The sequence below is a fragment of the Salmo salar genome, chromosome ssa15 (assembly GCF_905237065.1).
Source record: "Salmo salar chromosome ssa15, Ssal_v3.1, whole genome shotgun sequence".
In the NCBI taxonomy this organism is placed as follows: domain Eukaryota; kingdom Metazoa; phylum Chordata; class Actinopteri; order Salmoniformes; family Salmonidae; genus Salmo; species Salmo salar.
This window is the reverse complement of record NC_059456.1, coordinates 38,259,023-38,281,524: the sequence shown is the minus strand read 5'-3', so window position 1 is coordinate 38,281,524 and position 22,502 is coordinate 38,259,023. Positions and strand designations below refer to the sequence as shown.

Below are 22,502 nucleotides of genomic sequence, written 5' to 3'. Positions count from 1 at the left end.
GGTGAAGTGTACTAGCTTGGAGGTGTTGTCAGTCACGTTAGCCTGCATGAGTTCATACCACAGGCATCCAGCTGTTCTGACAGGAGTTATCTATCAGTCAGGATTCTCCACTCAGCTCCCCTCTCTGCTCCTGCAGCACCATTGCAAAAAACAAGCCTGTGAAATATCTCTAGTCTGTTTATGTAACAGTGTGCAGGCAACCTTTCACTGCTGCTCATTCCCATGGAACCCGCAGATCTAGTACCACAGGTTTCAGAGGCACGTTGGAGTACATTAGGAACCTGAAATGTTTTTTTAACAGCTAGGGATGCCCTGAGAGGGAATAGGAGAGGAATGTAGCAAGCCAGTTAGATTAGGTTAGGAGCTACTTAGAGCATGGTTTCCCAAACTCGTTCCTGGGGCCTCTGCTGGGTGCAAGTCTTTTTTGCCCGAGCACTACACAACATATTCAAATAATCAACTCATCAAGCTTTGATCATTTCAATAAGTTTTGTAGTGCTAAGGAAAAAAACAAAAAGACTGTGTTTGGGAAAGAGTAATTTAGTTATGTAGGCCTACGTCATAAAACATTTTTTAAAGACAATTTTCCCAAGCAGTTGAGAAATGATAATACAAAACGTAGAACAGACTTACCATAAAAAATGCTCCAAATGAAAAGACAAACCCTGAGGAATAACTCCAAACAGCCACGAGGAATAAGCTGAGGACAAAAACCAAACAGACTCTGTTAAATCCACTAACAATAAACAAAGACCACTTCATGTGAGAGATCCCAGACATGTGCATTTGACACAAAGCAACTGTAAGCTGTTCAGACTGCCAAAACCTGCTGAGATAAACTACCACTATGGCTAATAAGTCCTTAATTAGCAGTATGTACACTATGGAATTATGTAAATGATGCAATATATTCTACATTTCAATAAGGATGCATATTATTCAGTTGTTTTACCTCTCCTAATTTTAATAAGTATAGCTTATTTTATTGTAAAAGTATTATAGGTCAAACTGAATTTCTCCAAAGGATGGCACTTTTTCTCAAATCTGTATTATTATGAGCACATGTATTTCACTTGACATTATTACTGTAACAGTGCCAAGATTATTGCGGCAAGAACATATTAAATCATTTGAACAGGGAGATCAGAAGAGCCTCAGACACACACCTTGGACACAGAGGACAAATTAGAAATACAATATGCTCCTGAAAATCTTTGTAAAAGCGAAGGAATACCAGAGGGATGACATCCTGCAGTGGTTGGGTTAGGTATTGTATGTGCCAGTGTTGTGAGACAGTCTGGCAGATGGCTAATCAATATATCTTCCTCATTAATGAGGCTGCTGTTTCATCTGCAGGAAGTTAGTATCCATTAACTCCTCATCTTACCTCCTTTCGTCACCCACCTCCAACCTTAATCCATTAATATCAACATCACACCAACTCACTGGGGACTGTCTGACTGACATTGAGCAGTCTGACCTTCACCAACTAGAACAAAAGAGATGCTTAAGCAAGTTTGGATGATAGGATTGTAATGTGTAAAACGCATCTTGATACGTTACCTTTATGCAAGTGGCTGATCCTATTTCTTTATAGCAGAATGGGTCAGCCTCTCTGGTTTGAGTTTGAAAAGTAAAACTGTTGTTCCTAGGGAGATTTGATTGATTTGTTTCCACCTTCTTAAATGTTATACTGAACCAAAATATAAACACAACATGTAAAGTGTTGGTCCCATGTTTCATGAGCTGAAATAAAAGTTCCCAGAAATGTTCATACGCACAAAAAGCTTATTTCTCTGTTGTTCACAAATTTGTTTACATCCCTGTTAGTGAGCATTTCTGCTTTGCCAATATAACCCATCCAACTGACATGTGTGGCATATCAAGAAGCTGATTAAACAGCATGATCATTACACAGGTGCACCTTGTGCTGGGGACAATAAAAGGCCACTCTAAAATGTGCAATTTTGTCACACAATGCCACAGATGTCTCTAGTTTTGAGGGAGCGTACAGTTGGCATGCTGACATCAGGAATGTCCACCAGAGCTGTTGCCAGAGAATTGAATGTTAATTTCTCTACCATAAACCACCTCCAACGTGGTTTTGAGAATTTGACAGTACGTACAACCGGCTTCACAACTACAGATGACACGTAACCACACCAGCCCAGGACCTCCACATGAGTCTTCGTTACCTGCGGGATCCTTTGAGACCAGCCACCCAGACAGCTGATGAAACTGAGGAGTATTTCTGTCTGTAATAAAGCCCTTTTGTGGGGAAAAACTCATTCTGATTGGCTGGGCCTGGCTCCCCAGTGCGTGGGCCTATGCCCACCCATGGCTGTGCCCCTGCCCAGTCATGTGAAGTCCATAGATTAGGGCCTAATGGATTTATTTCAATTGACTGATTTCCTTATATGAACTGTAACTCAGTAAAATCATTGAAATTGTTGCATGTTGCATTTATATTATTGTTCAGTATAGTTACACAAGTAGTGGGGTTGATATTGTCAGTGGCCTTGCTTGACCGAGCCATCACATCTGATCCCATTAGATATTGCTGAGTAGTCACAGATTCCCCCGGTACTGCTGCTCATTCCGTGCACCAGCTCCGGAGGTCTACGTCACCGGCTTTCTAGGCGTCACTGAACCGGATTCATTACCACCAACCCCGGACTGTTCTGTCTCATTACGCACACCGGGTTCCCATTCCCTCTGTGCCCTCTGTTCCCATGTCCGTTGTTCTTGTGAGTAACTGTGCTTTGTTGTTTCGGCTATTGTGCACTTGTTATTTCGGGTCTCATCCCTTGTAATGTTAGAGGTTTAAACCTCACTCTTTTGTTTGGGTTACATCCCAGTGTATTTTATAAACATGTTTGTTTGGGTTACATCCCTGTGTATTTTATATACAGTGAGGGAAAAAAGTATTTTATCCCCTGCTGATTTTGTACGTTTGCCCACTTACAAAGAAATGATCAGTTTATCATTTTAATGGTACGTTTATTTGAACAGTGAGAGACAGAATAACAACAAAATAATCCAGAAAAACACGTCAAAAATATTATTTAATTATTTGCATTTTAATGAGGGAAATAAGTATTTGACCCCTCTGCAAAACATGACTTAGTACTTGTTGGCAAAACCCTTGTTGGCAATCACAGATGTCAGACGTTTCTTGTAGTTGGCCACCAGGTTTGCACACATCTCAGGAGGGATTTTGTCCCACTCCTCTTTGCAGATCTTCTCCAAGTCATTAAGGTTTCGAGGCTGATGTTTGGCAACTCGAACCTTCAGCTCCCTCCACAGATTTTCTATGGGATTAAGGTCTGGAGACTGGCTAGGCCACTCCAGGACCTTAATGTGCTTCTTCTTGAGCCACTCCTTTGTTGCCTTAGCTGTGTGTTCGGGTCATTGTCATGCTGGAATACCCATCCACGACCCATTTTCAATGCCCTGGCTGAGGGAAGGAGGTTCTCACCCAAGATTTGATGGTACATGGCCCCGTCCATCGTCCCTTTGATGCGGTGAAGTTGTCCTGTCCCCTTAGCAGAAAAACACCCCCAAAGCATAATGTTTCCACCTCCATGTTTGACGGTGGAGATGGTGTTCTTGGGGTCATAGGCTGCATTCCTCCTCCTCCGAACACGGCGAGTTGAGTTGATGCCAAGGAGCTCCATTTTGGTCTCATCTGACCACAACACTTTCACCAGTTGTCCTCTGAATCATTCAGATGTTCATTGGCAAACTTCAGACGGGCATGTATATGTATTCTTGAGCAGGGGGACCTTGCGGGCGCTGCAGTATTTCTGTCCTTCACGGCGTAGTGTGTTACCAATTGTTTTCTTGGTGACTATGGTCCCAGCTACCTTGAGATCATTGACAAGATCCTCCCGTGTAGTTTTGGGCTGATTCTTCACCGTTCTCATGATCATTGCAACCCCACGAGGTGAGATCTTGCATGGAGCCCCAGGCCGAGGGATATTGAGTTCTTTTGCGTTTCTTCCATTTGCGAATAATCGCACCAAATGTTGTCACCTTCTCACCAAGCTGCTTGGCGATGGTCTTGTAGCCCATTCCAGCCTTGTGTAGGTCTACAATCTTGTCCCTGACATCCTTGGAGAGCTCTTTGGTCTTGGCCATGGTGGAGAGTTTGGCATCTGATTGATTGATTGCTTCTGTGGACAGGTGTCTTTTTTACAGGTAACAAGCTGCGGTTAGGAGCACTCCCTTTAAGAGTGTGCTCCTAATCTCAGCTCAATCTTTCTGATTGAGGGGGTCAAATACTTATTTCCCTCATTAAAATGCAAATCAATTTATAACATTTTTGACATGCGGTTTTCTGGATATTTTTGTTCTTATTCTGTCTCTCACTGTTCAAATAAACCTACCATTAAAATTATAGACTGATCCATTCTTTATCAGTGGGCGAATGTACAAACTCAGCAGGGGATCAAATACCTTTTTCCCCCACTGTACGTGTTTGTTTGGGTTACATCCCTGTGTATTTTATATACGTCTTTGTTTTGGGCTTCGTCCCCGTGTCATGTTCATGGCATCTTGTATTTTGGGTTGAGTATTAAAACCCCCCTATTACGTATTCCTGCGCCTGTCTCCGATCCTTATACAACATGACAAGGAACTTTCATGCAGCTTCCTTATGGAATGCCATCCACACAGTCATGACAACAGCCATGCTCCCTTTGGTGTGGTGCTTTCTGGCATTGGCTCAGAGGATGAACCCATTATATACCACATCATAATACACAGCCTTAAGCAAATGTAGGGCCCAGTCAGCCATCACCCACATTGATTTGTGCCTCTGATTTTTTACTTTGAATGAACACAATGTTTGCCTACAGCAACATTGCGTGTTTTCACGGAGCGTGTAATATTGCCCATTCCATGATGAAAATGTGCCCTTTGACTACCTCATATTGACTACCTCTCCTTCCAGACTCACATCAAACATCTCCAATCCAAAGTTAAATCTAGAATTGGCTTCCTATTTCGCAACAAAGCATCCTTCACTCATGCTGCCAAACATGCCCTCGTAAAACTGACCATCCTACCGATCCTCGACTTCGGTGATGTCATTTACAAAATAGCCTCCAACACCCTACTCAACAAATTGGATGCAGTCTATCACAGTGCCATCCGTTTTGTCACCAAAGCCCCATATACTACCCACCACTGCGACCTGTACGCTCTCGTTGGCTGGCCCTCGCTTCATACTCGTCGCCAAACCCACTGGTTCCAGGTCATCTACAAGACCCTGCTAGGTAAAGTTCCGCCTTATCGCTCGCTGGTCACCATAGCAGCACCCACCCGTAGCACGCGCTCCAGCAGGTGTATTTCACTGGTCACCCCCAAAGCCAATTCCTCCTTTGGCCGCCTCTCCTTCCAGTTCTCTGCTGCCAATGACTGGAACGAACTACAAAAATCTCTGAAATTGGAAACACTTATCTCCCTCACCAGCTGTCAGAGCAGCTCACAGATCACTGCACCTGTACATAGCCCATCTATAAACTTCCCAAACAATTACCTCATCCCCTACTGTATTTATTTATTTTGCTCCCTTGCACCCCAGTATTTCTACTTTGCACATTCACCTACTGCAAATCTACAATCCCAGTGTTTTTTAATTGCTATATTGTATTTACTTCGCCACCGTGGCCTTTTTATTGCCTTTACCTCCCTTATCTCACCTCATTTGCTCACATTGTATATAGACTTATTTTTGTACTGTATTATTGACTGTATGTTTGTTTTACTCCATGTGTAACTCTATGTTGTTGTATGTTGTTGAACTGCTTTGCTTTATCTTGGCCAGGTCGCAGTTGTAAATGAGAACTTGTTCTCAACTTGCCTACCTGGTTAAACAAAGGTAAAATCAATAAAAAAAAAATATATATATAACAGCTATTGTGACACAAGACCATAGGCTTTGTAAAAGAGGTTTCATTTACAGAAGAAACAGAATTACAAGATTGTTTCTATGGCATAATGTGTATTCAATATCCAACAGCATGACATCAAGTCGATAGTGAATCTCATGATCAAACACTGATCTGCAAATTTATATCAATTCTTGACAATACAACAACAAACACGCATCCACAAGGTGAGAAGTCACAAATAATATTCAGTACATTACATCGTTTCAAACATCGTTTCACCGGTTACATTTTAGTTTTTTTCCCTGACTCCTCATCCCAGTCGACACTCAGATCATCTTCATCAAAGTTGGAGCTGAACATAGACAGGCCAGAGAAGAGGCCTTTAGAGCCCAGCTCAAAACACTTTCTCTTTTTAGGATTGACAGCAGAATCTCCAGCAGGGTTTTGGCCCTTACTGTTAAATGTCTGGAAGTTTTTGTCTTCACTAACACTTGTCTCAGTCCTATCCTCTGTAGAGGCTTTAGCTTGCATCCCTGTCCTCTGCTGTATGCTGGTGATAGCTTGTGTCCATGTGTCCTGCTGCCCTGGTTTAAGCTCTGTGGACGAGGTAACCTGAGCACCTGATGTAAGAGTTGTTATTAGGTTTGTAACTTCCTTGTCCTTTGTGGTTGTGAAGGAGAACCTGGAGAGTTTGGCCAGGGTAGAGGCCGCCACAGTGGGCTTTGGGTGGTCTGTCTGTAGTGGTGGAGGGTCTGTGGGGGTTGTCAATGTAGTTCTGTTCTCACCTGGAGCAATTCTGCTCAGCAACTGCTGGCGTTTCCGCTCTGTCCCATGATCCCCACCATCACCACCTCCCTCCGCCGTGGGACCACTGACCTCTGGGTTCAGGTCACGCGACACCCCAATGGGAAACTCTTTCTCCTCAGACTGAACCCTCAGCCTCAGCTTCTTGGCAGAACTGCTGCCCGCTGCTGGCTTGTCTTTGTAACACTGTTTCTCACTCTTTTTCTTTTCTGTTCTCTCTTTCTCTCTAGCTGAAGAAAGTGTGTTATGGTTTTCTCTGCTATGCGTCTTTGCCTTGCTAGGTGGACCTCTATTTTCTGTGTGAAAGTCTGAGCTGTCAGTATCTGGACAGAGAGGTTCAGTGTGGGTCATCTTCTCTCTGGGTTTAAATGTGAACCCTGTGAACTTAAAGTGCAGTTCTTCTCCCCGTGCCCCCACAGTACCAGAGAGGTCCTGGTCTCCAGACGGGAGGTTACAAGGGACATTGTTCTTTTTTGAGTTGCGTTTCTTCCCTGCTACAGGTGTGCTATGGGAGGGCAGGGAGTCTGTGGAGAAGGACTGCTCCACATCTAGATGGTCTATGAGGTCTCTGCTGGTGCTGATGTTGCCTCCTCCCACAGCTTTCTCTCCCTGCAGGGGAACATGAGTCATCGCTCTGAGCCGTTTGTCTCGCAGCTTCTTGGACACCTTCTGTACCACAGAACAGGATCTGTCTTCCGCTGCTGCTGACGCTGTGCTTTTACTGCTCTCCTTACAGCTCTTTACCACCTCCTCCTCCGCAGTTATACTGGGTGTCTTATCGCACACAGGCGCTCTCCCACTCTCCGTGTGTGCAGCGCCGCTGTTGCCCGGCAACGACACAGCGGGGTGTTTTGGCAGGGTTTGGGCCTGCTTTGAGAAGGAGTCATGGTTGTGTTGTGTGGATGTTGTGATGGGTGAAGTGATGATCGGCGAGTCAGCATGTCCTCCCCCCACTGGGCCGGCCAGTGAGTGGAACCAGTCCAGTCCACTCTCTGAGTCTGTGGTGATGTCAGAGTGCCCTGGACCTCTTGTCTGGAATTTAGAGCTCTTGTCTATGTGATGATAACTGCTGCTCAGATCACTGTGCTGCTTTGCCAGCAGAGGAGAACCTTTTTCTGTTCCTTTAGGGGAGCCTGGCCCATTATTCTGCAGTCTAAAGAAAACACAATGACTCATACATGAAGGGGGTTGTACTCAGTATTTTCACTGGGCTAGGGTTTAGAGGTAATACGTTGGTGGGGGAGTTGTTATAAGTGAGATTTATTCTGATGATGTAGAAGACAATAAGTTAGAGAATGCATTATTTATAAGCAATATTTACTTTTTGTCCTGTTCTCCAAAGTTGAATCATCACAAACCTTGTTCTTTAAGTTTTCACAAGTATAATGTCTCACCTTAAGAGCCTGTCCATCTCCTTGTCGAGGAGGTGAGGCATCTGGAGTCCCTCCAGAACAATTTGACACTGTGTCTGGTACTGCTGACTGGGGTTGTCAGGGAATGACGTGTGAAGAGCATTCACATCTCCCAGGAGAGCGCCCCCCTGGGGCACACACACAGCTCACTGAAACGTCACCTTACATTTTGTATTATGTCATGTGTTTCAAGTCATGCTGAAGGCATTACAGTTTACATCCAATGTAACTGTAAAATGTAACATGTTATAAATTGGCTAGTTTGGGTGTTGGATTCTGATTGGCTGAAAAAGCATTTCAGCTGTGCGTGTGTATGAGACAATATATCATGGGTATGATGCAAATTACGGTTCTATTTATGTTGGTAACCTGTTTATTGTATCAATAAGAAACCTCAGAGGTTTGTGGTATATGTCAAATATACCACGGCTAAGGGCTGTATCCAGGTACTCGGCCTGGTGTCGTGCATAAGAACAGCCCGTAGTCGTGATATATCGGCCATTATAAACTGGGTGGTTCGAGCCCTGAATAGTGTTTGGCTGAAAACCGTGGTATATCAGACCGTATACCATGGGTATGACAAAACATTTATTTTTACTCTTCTAATTACGTTGGTAACCAGTTTATTATAATAGAAATAAGGCACCTTGGGGTTTTATGGAATATATACCACATCCCCTTGGGCCTTATTGCTTATTTCATGTTAGAATGTAACAAAGTGTAGCTTCCTACCTGCATTGAGCACTCCATGACAGAGACAACAACAACAGCATCCTCCACAGTGACAGTGTCTCGAAACATCAACCTGGCGTGTGCTGCCAGGATCAAGACAAAGATCATGAGCTTCATGACCACATCATATCATCAACAACTATAGCATAAAACATTCACATAATTCACATAATAAATATGAGTTTGAACACTTTCACTAACTACTAAACTCCTTAGTAACTAAACCAAACCCAAATGAATTCCGAAGGAAAGACATTAGATGTGTAATGTAAAATGCTGTCCCACCCTCAGCAAGGCGGCTGAGGCTCTCCAGCATGCGGATAGTGGTACGGGCTGCGTTCCTGCTGTCGCTCTGCCTCTGCAGCTGGTAGTAGCGGGACAGGATGGAGTTGGCCTCCTCAGACACATGCGGCTGCAGCCCCTTGATCAGGCAGAAGTAGGCCTTCATCTTCTCCATGCTCCACAAAGAATCCTCCGACTGGCAGGGAGCTCCTGAAAGGCAGATGAAGGTATTTGGTATTTTATTAGGATCCCAATTAGCAGTTGCGATAGTAGCAGCTACTCTTCCTGGTGTCCACAGAAAACATTCAATAATACAGAACATTAATAGACAAGAACCGCTCAAGGACAGAATTACATACATTTAAATCATCACACATAGCCTACAAATCAGTATATACACACAATGTCTAGGTCAAACAGGGGAGGTGTTGCTTTATCTGGTTTTTTAAACCAGGTTTGCTGTTCACTTGATCAATCTTTGATGGAAGGGAGTTCCATGCAATCATGGCTCTATAAATACTGTATGTTTTCTTGAATTTGTTCTGGATTTGGGGACTGTGAAAAGACCCCTGGTGGCATGTCTGCTGGGGTAAGTTTGTGTGTCAGTGATGTGTGTAAGTTGACTATGTAAACAATTTGGAATTTTCAACACATCAATGTTTCTTATAAAAACAAGAAGTGATGCAGTCAGTCTCTCCTCTACTTTTAGCCAAGAGAGACTGGCATGCATAGTATTGATATTAGCCTTCTGATTAAAGTAATGAGCAAGATGCGCGGTTGTATTTATTATTTACCAGAGAAGAAAACTAACTGAAACAGGATGGGACTACCTAAACTTGTCCAATAAGAATAGTTTTTTGTTGCAGAACGTTTTGTCATAAATGAATAGGACCCAGCCTTCCATAACCACATCTCTCTGAGTGATCGTCTTGATAACGACCTAGAGCACTAATTAAACTGGGGCGATGCCAGAGAGACTTTACATCATTGGCATTTTCATTCAACATAGCTCTCTTCCTTACGCAAATACTGTGGGAATTATATTATGCAAATGATCAAATGCTGTCATTTTGGGGAGAGAGATTGTCTTTTCTAATGAAGAGCCCAGAGGAGGTCTCAACTCTAATTTGCAGTGTAGCTTAACTCAGCAATATGACATCCCACTGATTCCTCAGATGACCTATGTAATTGGTGGATATCTCAGGCGCTAAGCGCAGGATTATTACACTCCACTTCTAGAGGACTGGTTTCTTTTATGACTCTTCTGTACTTCAACTGATCATATATATAATATGCCATTTAGCAGATGCTTTTATCCAAAGCGACATACAGATTAATTCATGTCATTAATTGACCAGAGTCCTATCACCTGTTTCTCCAGGGTCTGGACCAGTTTCTATCATTATGAAGCCAAAACGCAGTGTGGTCTAAAAACTGGTGGATGTGAACACACTAGCTCTTCAGAGCCTGTTCTCTCTCTCTATAAGGACTCTGTATAAACACCTTTGTTGTGCAGTATGAAGGAGGAGATGATGCGGTCCCACTCAGGGTTCTTGGTGTCCAGTAGGACCAGGACGAGGTCAAAGCGACTGAGCAGGGGGCTGGCCAGGGCCACGTTGACCGACACAGGCACGTTGGGGTCGTACTGGCCCTTAGGGTTGGTGGCAGCCAAGATGGTGGTCCTGGTGTTCAGTTTACACACCATGCTGGGTGGGACAGAGGGAAATAGACCCCACAAAGTCAATGAAGGAAATAGAAAGATGCTTTTATGCATGTCAGTCATTATGACCCTGCTTCAGCCCATAACAGAATTGAGTGCAAGATAAGATTTTTCCTTACCCTGCCTTGGCCACACTGATGGTTTGCTGCTCCATGGCTTCGTGGATGCTGGTGCGGTCGTGCTCTTTGATACTGTTAAACTCGTCGATACAACACAGGCCTCCGTCAGACAGCACCAGTGCTCCTGCCTCTAGATGCCACTCCCCGGAGTCCTTCACTGCTGCCACCGTCAACCCTGACACACAACACATATTCCTTTTTGGACTAACATAAGTGTTTATTTCAGTGATTCCTTTAAGCAAAGTGAACTGTTTCAGATGAACCAGCAGAGGGCAGACAGACCTGCGGTAGTGGAGCCGATCCCAGCCGTGAGGACTGACCGGGGAGTGATCTTAGCAGCGTACTTCAGAAACTGAGACTTCCCTGTGCCTGGGTCTCCCACCAGCAGAAGATGAGACTCGCCTAAACCAGAAACGTATTACAAATCTAGAATCAGATATTAACATAGACACCAATAGAGTTGCAGTTTGTGAGGCATGTAAGAGAAATTGGTCCACATTTAGAACAAGGATACATACCTCTTACCTTAGTTCCAGAAGGATCTATTCTTTGCACCCCACCTGCTAACACCATGGCAACAGCTAACTTAACTACATACATTCCAAACACTTGTGGGCACAGGCTCACGAGAATCTGGTTCCTGCCTTCAGAGAGAACATGGAAGAAGAACACCAATCAAATTCCATACACATTTCATGTCCATCTCATCTCATATAGTATTTATTATGTAATAATGACTATTAAATACATAAAAAGTAGTATCTAAATCTGTATTGCAACAGTTTTAATTATGGGGATTGGGGAAGTATTACAGTCGAGTTATTATGTACCAGTTATAGGGTCATGTTTGTAATTGTCCCAGAACTCCTCAAACTCCTGCTGCATGTCCTCTAGGACCAGAGCTGCCATGGTCTGCTCATTGTTCACTTCAATGAAATTGGCTTTCAACACCAGATCCAATTCACAGCGTGCGTCCTCGTACAGGGGCTTCCATCGCTGACGAACTACTCCATACACTGTAACATCATCACCTGAAAAAATGGCATCACAAATGGTGATATCCTAGAAATTCAGGCCCAACATTCAATGTGATGACACTAATCCCTTTAAAAACATTCATGTTCATCTACTGTGGCTTCATCTTGGGTGAAAGACAACCATTTGGTATTGTGATGTTATCACACACAACATGACACCACAATGTAACATCCGTACATCATACAGTATTATCATTGGTAATACATCACAATGTGGAATTCCAATACTCAGTGATGTCACAATCTACCTAACACAATGCTGTCACCCTCTGCAAAACAAATTCCCATAATACAGTATGACAATATCCTTTATGTAACAATCCCACTGTGATGTAATTTCCAATACAAATGTCAACTGTGATATCATAGTGACAAATGACGTCATAGTGACCAATGTTACCTGATTTACAGCCGTCTACCAGATCATCCTCCAAAATGACCACCATGGAGCGAGGAATACTGCCCACAGACAACCTCTGGGCCTGGGCACACAGAACAGCAGGGAAAGAGGGGTGCAGTTTGATCAAATATAGGCTTACAATTTGTGTTTGCAGATGTTATTCAGCAGGGTTAAACAATGTGTAACTATAATTAAAACAAACAGTACTAGAGCCCCTTAGCCCCAAGTCAGTCAGTCAGTCACCTGCTCCTGGATCTTAATCTCCTGGTAGTCCCTGCAGGCTGCCGGGGTGGAGCTGCCTGACAGGCAGGTGAACTTGTTGGAGTTACAGAGGTCCTGGTTGGGGCAGCTGGTAGGGGGAACGAAGCTATAGTACTGCTCAAAGTCAGCCTGCAGGGAGAACACGTGACGGCACTTAGAGCACATGTAGTCCTTCTCGTACTCCAGAACCTTGGCCACACTGGTGCGGATGACCGTGCCCGTGACGGACAGGAAGTGACCAGCGTCCCGAGACTTGGGGATGTTCTCCCTGGTGAGCTCCGGACACACAGGAAGACCTGAGGCGTGATGACATACAGCAATGCAGAGGGAGGTTAGGGTTATGGACATCAAACAGACCAAGGAGCACTGGACTAGACATCAAAACAATAATCAGTATTGACAACACGCTGTACCATCTTTCCTGGAACTCAAACAAAGTTCAGCATTCCTTGTCATGCTCAATATTAAGCACCAGATGGGGCTCTCTACCCACTATTGTATTGAAGAGATGTATCGCATGCATCTAGCACTGTGTTGCATGAGTCAAATTAAACTTTTTTTTTTTAATAATGAAAACATGCGTAGCCTTCCTGTACATCTGTCAAGTAGCCTACAGTACTTTATTGGATAAAAGTACCTAACGTAGAGAACTCTAAGAGGGCACGACAAAACCTATTTCCCCCCCAGGAGACTGAAAAGATTTGGCCTGGGTCCTCAGATCCTCAATAACTTCTACAGCTGCACCATCGAGAGCATCCAGACTGGTTGCATCACCACCTGGTATGGCAACTGCTCAGCCTCCGACCGCAAGGCACTACAGAGGGTAGTGCGTATGGCCCAGTACATCACTGTGGGGCCAAGCTTCCTGCCATCCAGGACCTCTATACCAGGCGGTGTCAGAGGAAAGTCCTACAAATTGCCAAAGACTCCAGCCACCCTAGTCATAGACTGTTCTCTCTTCTACCGCACGGCAAGCGGTACCGGAGCACCAAGTCTAGGTCCAAAAGGCTTCTTAACAGCTTCTACCCCTAAGCCTTATAAGACTGCTGAACAGCTAATCAAATGGCTACCCAGACTATTTGCATTGACTCCCCCAGTTTTTTTTTACACTGCTGGTATTCACTGTTTATTATCTATTATCTATGCATAGTCACTTAACCTCTACCTACATGTACATATTACCTCAATTACCTCAACTAACCTGTACCCCCGCACATTGACTCGGTACTAGTACACCCTGTATATAGCCTCGCTATTGTTATTTTATTGTTGCGGTTTTATTTTTTACTTTAGTTTATTTCTTAAATATATTTTTCTAAAAACTGCATTGTTGGTTAAGGGCTTGTAAGTAAGCATTTCACAGCAAGGTCTTTTGTATTCGGCGCATGTGACAAATAACATTTGATTTATGGGAGAAGCCTTCTTTGGTAAAAGGTAGCTTTAGGCCTAAGCAGTGACCACTGAGAATCCATAGCAGACTTGTGAAGAGTCTTTCTTCCTGATAAATCTGTGGACTCACAGACACTGTCAGTGTAAAATTTAATCCCATGCACTGATAGAATACTATAAAAGGAAAATAGGCCTTTATGGATAAAATGCAATACTCCAGTCCACCAATGTTATCATGGATTAATAGGGTCTCCCGAGTGGTGCAGCGGTCTAAGGCACTGCATCTCAGCACAAAAGGCGTCACGACAATCCCTGGTTCGAATCCAAGCTGTATCACATCCGCCGTGATTGGGAGTCCCATAGGACGACACACAATTGGCCCTGCGTCGTCCAGGTTTGGCCAGTGTAGGCCGTCATTGTAAATAAGAATGTGTTCTTAACGGACTTGCCTAGTTAAATAAAAAAATAGAACATACACGACATGGCCAAAGGTATGTGGACATCTTGGTGTCCAGTAGGACCAGATGCTCGTCGAACAATAGGCCTGGCTCGCAGTCGGTTTTCAAATTAATCCCAAAGGTGTTCGATCGTGTTGAGGTCAGGGCTTTGTGCAGGCCAGTCAAGTTGTTCCACACCAATCTTAACAAACCATTTCCTCGCTTTGTGCACGGGGGCATTGTCATGCTGAAACAGGAAAGGGCCTTCCCCAAACTGTTGCCAAGTTGGAAGCACAGAATCGTCTAGAATGTCATTGTATTCTGTAGCGTTAAGATTTCCCTTCACTGGAACTAAGGGGCCTAGACCGAACCATGAAAAACAGCCCTAGACCATTATTCCTCATCCACCCAACTTGACAGTTGGCACAAGGCATTAGAGCAGGTAGCGTTCTCCTGGCATCCGCCAAACCCAGATTTGTAGGACTGCCAGATGGTGAAGCGTGATTTATCACTCCAGAGAACATGTTTCCACTGCTCAAGAGTCCAATGCCGGCGAGCTTTACACTACTCCAGCTGACGCTTGTTATTGCGAATGTTGACCTTAGGCTTGTGTGCGGCTGCTCAGCCATGGAAACCCATTTCATGAAGCTTCCGACGAACAGTTCTTGTGCTGACGTTGCTTCCAGAGGCAGTTTGGAACTCGGTAGTGAGTGTTGCAACTGAGGACATATGATTTTTACGCGCTATGTGATTCAGCACTTGGCGGTCCCGTTCTGTGAGCTTGTGTGGCCTACCACTTCGCGGCTGAGCCGTTGTTGCTCCTAGATGTTGCCACTTCACAATAACAGCACTTACAATTGACCGGGGCAGCTATAGCATGGTAGAAATTTGACGAACTGACTTGTTGGAAAGGTGGCATCCTATGACAGTGCCACGTTGAAAGTCATTGAGCTCTTTAGTAAGGCCATTTTACTGCCAATGGAGATTGCATGTCTGTGTGCTTGATTTTATACACCTGTCAGCAATAGGTGTGGCTAAAATAGCCGAATACACTAATTTGAAGGTGTGTCCACATACTTTTGTATATATAGTGTATTATCATCTCTCTCCATCTGGCATCTCAAACAACATTGACATTTTCCGTCCACATCTTCAGAGTGGTTTTATGTGAAGCACTTTCCATTTTCTCATGAGAGTAGACAACTGAGTTTTAAGATGCAGCCCACATACAAGCGGTCCTCTCCACAGAGAGACATTGTGAATTTTGAGCAAGCAACCTGTTGAAAACATTGAAGCATATACTGGTGTGATCTTAAACATGGCCTTGTAGCAATAACATTCCCCACCAGAACACACACAGCTGCATCACCAAGAGCCCTGCTGCTATTTGCTATGCCTTCTACATTCACGCCATGTAACCAACCAAGGAACACCATACGAGTCGAGCACATTATCTGGCTATTTATAACACTGCTCTCTGTACTGGTGAGACCCCAGACTGCAGTACACAATGGCTAAAGTAATTAGATGTGAAGGTTGAGCTACTTTGCAAGGCTGGCAGACAGACAAGGTCAATCATTACAGATTATTCCCATCTGACTATATGTCTGTGCTCTTTTTTTATCATCTGCATATTAAAATCAAATCAGGCCAATCCATGTCAACCTGTTCCAGGTGTTAAACTAATGGTGTCGGTAAAACTGTGGCAGCCTGGCAGATGTCGGAAGCCATAGTGCGGCTGAGTTTTGGCAGCGTTTACACAGACAGACGAATTATGATCTTTAGCCCAATTATTGGCAAAAGAACTGATCTGATTGATTAAAATACCAATTAGTCCAAAACAAAATCTGAATCGGGCTGTCTGTGTAAACGCAGCCTTATTGCTCGAGACAGTGTACATAAGAAACACTCAGTGAGTAGCTACAGTTTTTCTAGGCCCCATCTCAGGTAACCAACCATGTGTTATCTCAGGAAGTCAATACTGAGCCTGCTGAGAGTGATATCTGGTATGGCTTGTGTTGTTACACCACGCTGAGTCTCCTGTTTCAGTCTCTTACTGCCTACTGTTCTCCTGAATTTCAGGCAGACATTCTTCCCAAGTAAACAACCAGACAGATACCTACACGGAGACAAGATGTTCATAATGTTCTCATTAAATCCTGCTGGCCAGTGATGGATATACTGTACTTCCTATTGTGATTATTATCATTATCAAGCTGCATCAAAGGGATGCTAATGTTTTCCACTGGACAAGTGATTCAGCTATCTATGATAAGGAGCTCTAATTGTGTCTGTCTCGATTTAAATGACTCTTCTGTTGCAGAGAGCAGACTGATGAGGTGAGCCTCCAGCAGAACAAGTGAAATGAACAAAAGAATGAACACTGCGGCCTAAACCCCTCGAGACACTGCTTTAAATGGAGCTTTTCAAGCATTGCAATTAGACAGGGAGGACAACCACCCACTAACTCACAAATATACAGGACCTGTCAAAAGTTTGGACACACCTACTCATTCAAGGGTTTTTCTATTTTCACTATTTTCTACATTGTAGAATAATAGTGAAGACATCAAAACTATGAAATAAAACATGGAATCATGTTGTAACCAAAAAAGTGTTAAATGAAAATATATTTTACATTTGAGATTCTTCAAAGAAGCCACTCTTTGCCTTGATGAGAAACCAGCTTCACCTGGAATGCTTTTCCAACAGTCTTGAAGGAGTTCCCATATATACTCAGCACTTGGTGGCTGCTTTTCCTTCACTCTGCAATCCAACTCATCCCAAACTATCTCAATTGGGTTGAGGTCAGGTGATTGTGGAGGCCAGGTCAGCTGATGCCGCACTCTACCACTCTCCTTCTTGGTCAAATAGCCCTTACACAGCCTAGAGGTGTGTTGGGTCATTGTCCTGTTGAGAAACAAATGATAGTCCCACTAAGCGCAAACCAGGTGGGATGTGTATTGCTGCAGAATGCTGTGGTAGCCATGCTGGTTAAGTGTGCCTTGAATTCTAAATAAATCACAGACAGTGTCAACAGCAAAGCACCCCCACACCATCACACTTCACGGTGGGAACCACACATGCAAGAGAGCATCCTTTCACCTACTCTGCGTCTCACAAAGACACAGCGGTTGGAACCAAAAATCTCAAATTTGGACTCATACCAAAGGACAGATTTCACCCGGTCTAATGTCCATTGCTCGTGTTTCTTGGCAAAAGCAAGTCTATACTTCTTATTGGTGTCCTTTAGTAGTGGTTTCTTTTGCAGCCATTTGACCATGAAGGCCTGATTCACGCAGTCTCCTCTGAACAGTTGATGTTGAGATGTGTCTGTTACTTGAACTCTGTGAAGCATTTATTTGGGCTGCAATTTCTAACTCTGGGTCTTCCTTTCCTGTGGCGATCCTCATGAGAGCCAGTTTTATCATAGCGCTTGATGGTTTGTGTGACTGCACTTGAAGAAACTTATACAAAGTTCTTGAAATTTTCCGGACTGACAGATCTTCATGTCTTAAAGTAATGATGGACTGTCGTTTCTCTTTGCTTATTTGACCTGTTCTTGCCATAATATGGACTTGGTCTTTTACCAAATAAATATAAATAAATAAATACCTTGTAGGGGTGGCATACACAACTGATTGGCTCAAACGCATTAAGGAAATAAATTCCACAAATTAACTTTTAACAAGGCACACCTGTTAATTGTTTGGGAGAATGCAAAGAGTGTGCAAAGCTGTCATCAAGGCAAAGGCTGGCTACTTTGAAGAATCTCACGGCCTGTTCACCTCGCTATCGTCCAGAATGCGAGGTCAGTACAGGTGCATCAAAGCTGGAACCGAGAGACTGAAAAACAGCTTCTATCTTAAGGCCATCAGACTGTTAAATAGCCATCACTAACCGACTTCCACCCAGTTACGCATCCCTGCACCTTAGAGGCTGCTACCCTATATACATAGACTTGGAATCACTGGCCACTTTAATAATGTTTACATACTGCTTTACTCATCTCATATGTATATACTGTATTCTATTCAACTTTTTTTAATTCAATGCCACTTCGACATTGAACAATCTAATATTTATATATTTCTTAATTCCATTCTTCTTACTCTGTTAGATACTACTGCACTGTTGGAGCTAGGAACACAAGCATTTCGCTACACCCGCAATAACATCTGCTAAATATGTGTATGTGACAATAAAATTTGTTTTGAAATATAAAATATATTTTGATTTGTTAACACTTTTTTGGTTAATGCATGATTCCATGTGTTATTTCATAGTTTTGATGCCTCCACTATTATTCTATAATGTAGTAAAAAAAAATTAAAATAAAGAAAAACCCTTGAATGAGTACGTGTGCCCAAACTTTTGACTGGTACTGTAGATCTCAGACGTTACATAAAGCTACATCAGCAGAGGGCCATAACTATGTACGAGGACAATTCATTCATAGAAGGGAGCAGAAAGAGCTCTCTAGTCTCTCATATTATTGACCTCTCTATGCACTTGTCTTCATGTAAATAAAGAGATTGGATAATTATTTAGAAATAATTATAGCAATAACTACAATTTGCTCTATGATAGGCTAGGTGGAACGAACTTACAACATACTGCTTATCTTTTCAGATCTATACAAGTGCCTAGGAGGTAGGGGCTAGGTGTCGATTTGGAAGTGGGTAAGAGCCTCTTACCTGTGATTCGGGCATGCAGGTGGTGTTTGACCTTGTGCCACCTTTGCTGTGTAGAGTTCTCTGACATTGTCTTAGCGGCTCGGTGAAGGGTGTTGTCAAAGATGTTGATGACCTCGCTGGGGTAGGCGTTGAAGTAGTCGCCCACCTCCATGCTGGCTTCAAACAGAGTCATGGCGTTGATAACCACCGGGTAGTGGGCATCCTCATCAGGCTCCTGAAGGATCTGCATGATGTCACTCCTGTGGTGCTCTGTCACATACGCCTCAAACACCTGCCCTATCAGAGCTACCTGCTCTGGGTTTATCAACATCCTGGATCTGGAGGGGTGAATATGCTTTAGCTCATCTGTAGTGTCAGGCTTGTAAACTGAAGGTAACATTAATAGTAGTGGCAAAGTCAGAGATTGAAAAACAAAGAAGAATGGCAATTTAGTTGCAGAGGTGAAGGGGTGCTGACACTATTTTTGATAACTCAGCCTGGTGAAGTTATTAGAGTGTCGGACCAGTAACCGAAAGGTTGTTGGATCGAATCCCTGAGCTGACAATGTAAAAATCTGTCGTTCTGCCCCTGAGCAAGGGGGTTAACCTGTTTCCCTGGCACCGAAGACGTGTTTAAGGCTGCCCCCCGCCAATTTAAGGCTGCCCCCCGCACCTCTCTGATTCAGAGGGGTAGGGTTAAATGCGGAAGACACATTTCAGTTGAATGCATATCCTTTATTAATAGTAACGTAAACTCACTCACTTTTGTACATTGCCTTGGTCCGTATAATTGACCCTATTTTAGCACCCCAAAAACGTAATACTTCCAGATCAACTGTAATGTCAATACCATTGTAAAGCACAAGTTCTCCCCTTTCCAACAAAATGAATGACATGACCTCCACGCTGCCCATTTCTGCATAATTCAAGAAGGCAATGAGCTCCTTCGGGTCTTTTTTAAAAATGGCGGGTGGGGAAGCGAAACTAATGCGTGATAGTGAGGAGGAGAGATGTGTGGGAAAACTGCTTTTTTTCACTCGATCTGTCCAACTTATCACCTTATCGCCTCTAAAATGTAAATAAAACACTATAAAGAGTTTATATAATGTGTCATTACATACCTATTTAAAGGTTTGTGTCGAATTTGATTCGGGTTTTTAGGGCGGTGCTAAAGTGATCTTCAGAAGTAAACAGCGGCTTTGAAAGTCATGATCGCTTACAGTGATGACGCAAAAAATGACTAGGTATCTATCCCCTCTTACCCCCGTCACTGTCCATTTCTTGTTTTTTAATGATGAGAGAAGTGCTACACCAGGCGGAGAGATTGTAAAACAGAAATAGTTGCTTTACGCATGCTGTACGTTACGGCATGACACGTCACGATGTAACGGAGGGTCAGTTTTTTCTACTTTTCTCCAATACTATAGTCCATTACCATGTCGATCAACGCTTGAATAGAAATGTAGTTCACATCCCAGATTTTGAAGTCAACACAGTCCCATTAGTTTTCCTTGTAGCCTCGTTTGAATGTCGCGGTTACGCACATTTGTACGGAATGGGGTGAGTTTACGTTAGCTGCGGTCCACGCGTGTGCGTCGGATCTGTATGTACTACGACAAAGATTTACGAGATACATTCGCTTCAGATCAGACGCACGCGTATGGACAAGACCCAGTGTGGCCTATTTTGGAGAAACACCTAGCATTTATGGAAAAATGTTTGTCAACACTAACAACATTTTTACTTGAGTAACGTATATTGAAAAGTATATTGAAGCCAGTCACTAAACAAAGTTGGAAAATAATTGCTATATGCCATAACGCGATGGCCCAGATCTGGTTGTTTGGCTAACGTCAGCTAGCTAACAGTGAGGCAAGTTTGACAACAGCTACACATGATTCCAAAATCTACATTTAATCTTCAACAACGTGTAATATGCATTAGCAAACAATATAACTTTATACATACCCTATTTTATTGAGCGTTTTAGTTTCTCTACAGCTAGAGATATCAACACAAGTCCCACGAACATACTAAGCACTTTGGTACTTCCCGCTGGATTCACACACTACTTCCACAGGGGGTGTTCAAACTATAATATTAAATAAACTTCATAGCAATGTCTTAAAATAGTCACCATGAATTAAATACTACATTTAAAAATCAACAATAATAGAATGGAAAACACGTGGGTGTCTCACAAAATGTGAAAAGGCTTTTATGGAAGGAACCCCCTATCTTCTCTCACTTGGTAGTGTCTCGCCTATAGCAAAATAAAGTGCGCAGTCGCAAGGTGTTCAGATTCACATGCCAGAGTAGGGAATGTCTGGAAGGGACGCAGTTAACGTCAAAAGTGACGTCAAAACTTGAATATTGCAGTCGCGTCGGGGAGAATTTAGCATTTTAGATGCTATAACCTTAACCGAATTCTCATAATCTGCTACGCAAATTACAGTGAGAAAGTCACTTCTGACATTAGCTGCATCCCGTTTAGTCAAAAACCAGTGGTGTAAAGTACTTAAGTAAAAGGTCATACTTAAGTATTTTTGGGGGGGTATCTGTACTTTGCTATTAATATTTTCGGCAACTTTTACTTCACTACATTCCGAAAGAAAATAACGTACTTTTTATTCCATACATTTTTCCCTGACATCCAAAAGTACTCTATATTTTGACAGGAAAATCTTCAAATTCACACACTTTTCAAGAGAACATCCCTGGTCATGCCTATTGCCTCTGATCTGGTGTACTCACTAAACACATCTTCGTTTGTGAATTATGAGTGTTGGAGTGTGCCACTAGCAATATATATTTTTTATTGTGCCATCTGGTTTGCTTAATATAAGGAAATTGAAATGATTTATAGTACATTTTATAAATTCTATTTACTTTTAATACTTAAGTATATTTAAAAAACAAATACTTTGACTTACTCAAGTAAGAGCGTCTGCTAAATGACTTAAATGTAAATGTAAATGTAAGTAGAATTTTACTGGGTGACTTTTACTTGAGTCATTTTCTATTAAGGTATCTTTACTTTCACTCAAGTATGACAATTGAGTACTTTTTCCACCACTGGTCAAAACCGACACAGCAGGACCAGAGCCATTCAGTGCCCTCTACCGGCTCTGCCCACAGAGGTAAAACTCATGCATCACCTGAACACAGTAATACCTGTACATACTATGACCTAAAACATTGTGAAACACAATCATAGAGTTATTTAAAAAAAATCCATGAACCTTATCATTAAATATTTTCTGCTGAAGTTGGGATTCTATGGCACATAGTACTGTTTTGTACAAATCATACATACATTTAAAGGCCCACATAATTG

At 43.0% G+C, this 22,502-nt stretch overlaps 1 protein-coding gene across 1 annotated transcript; it reads right to left on the bottom strand.

Annotated features, from left to right (window-relative positions):
• Positions 1–5,940: 5,940 nt before the first annotated feature.
• LOC106571380 (DNA helicase MCM9-like) lies at positions 5,941–21,437 on the bottom strand. Its single transcript, XM_014144401.2, has 13 exons — positions 21,134–21,437; positions 19,188–19,504; positions 12,647–12,960; positions 12,404–12,485; positions 11,797–11,997; positions 11,485–11,610; positions 11,249–11,368; positions 10,967–11,141; positions 10,631–10,833; positions 9,131–9,337; positions 8,846–8,928; positions 8,096–8,241; positions 5,941–7,854 (listed from the first exon to the last, which is right to left on the bottom strand). The coding sequence occupies exons 2-13, from the start codon at positions 19,495–19,497 to the stop codon at positions 6,180–6,182; spliced, it is 3,642 nt and encodes a 1,213-aa protein (XP_013999876.2). The 5' UTR covers positions 19,498–19,504; positions 21,134–21,437; the 3' UTR covers positions 5,941–6,179.
• Positions 21,438–22,502: the final 1,065 nt, after the last annotated feature.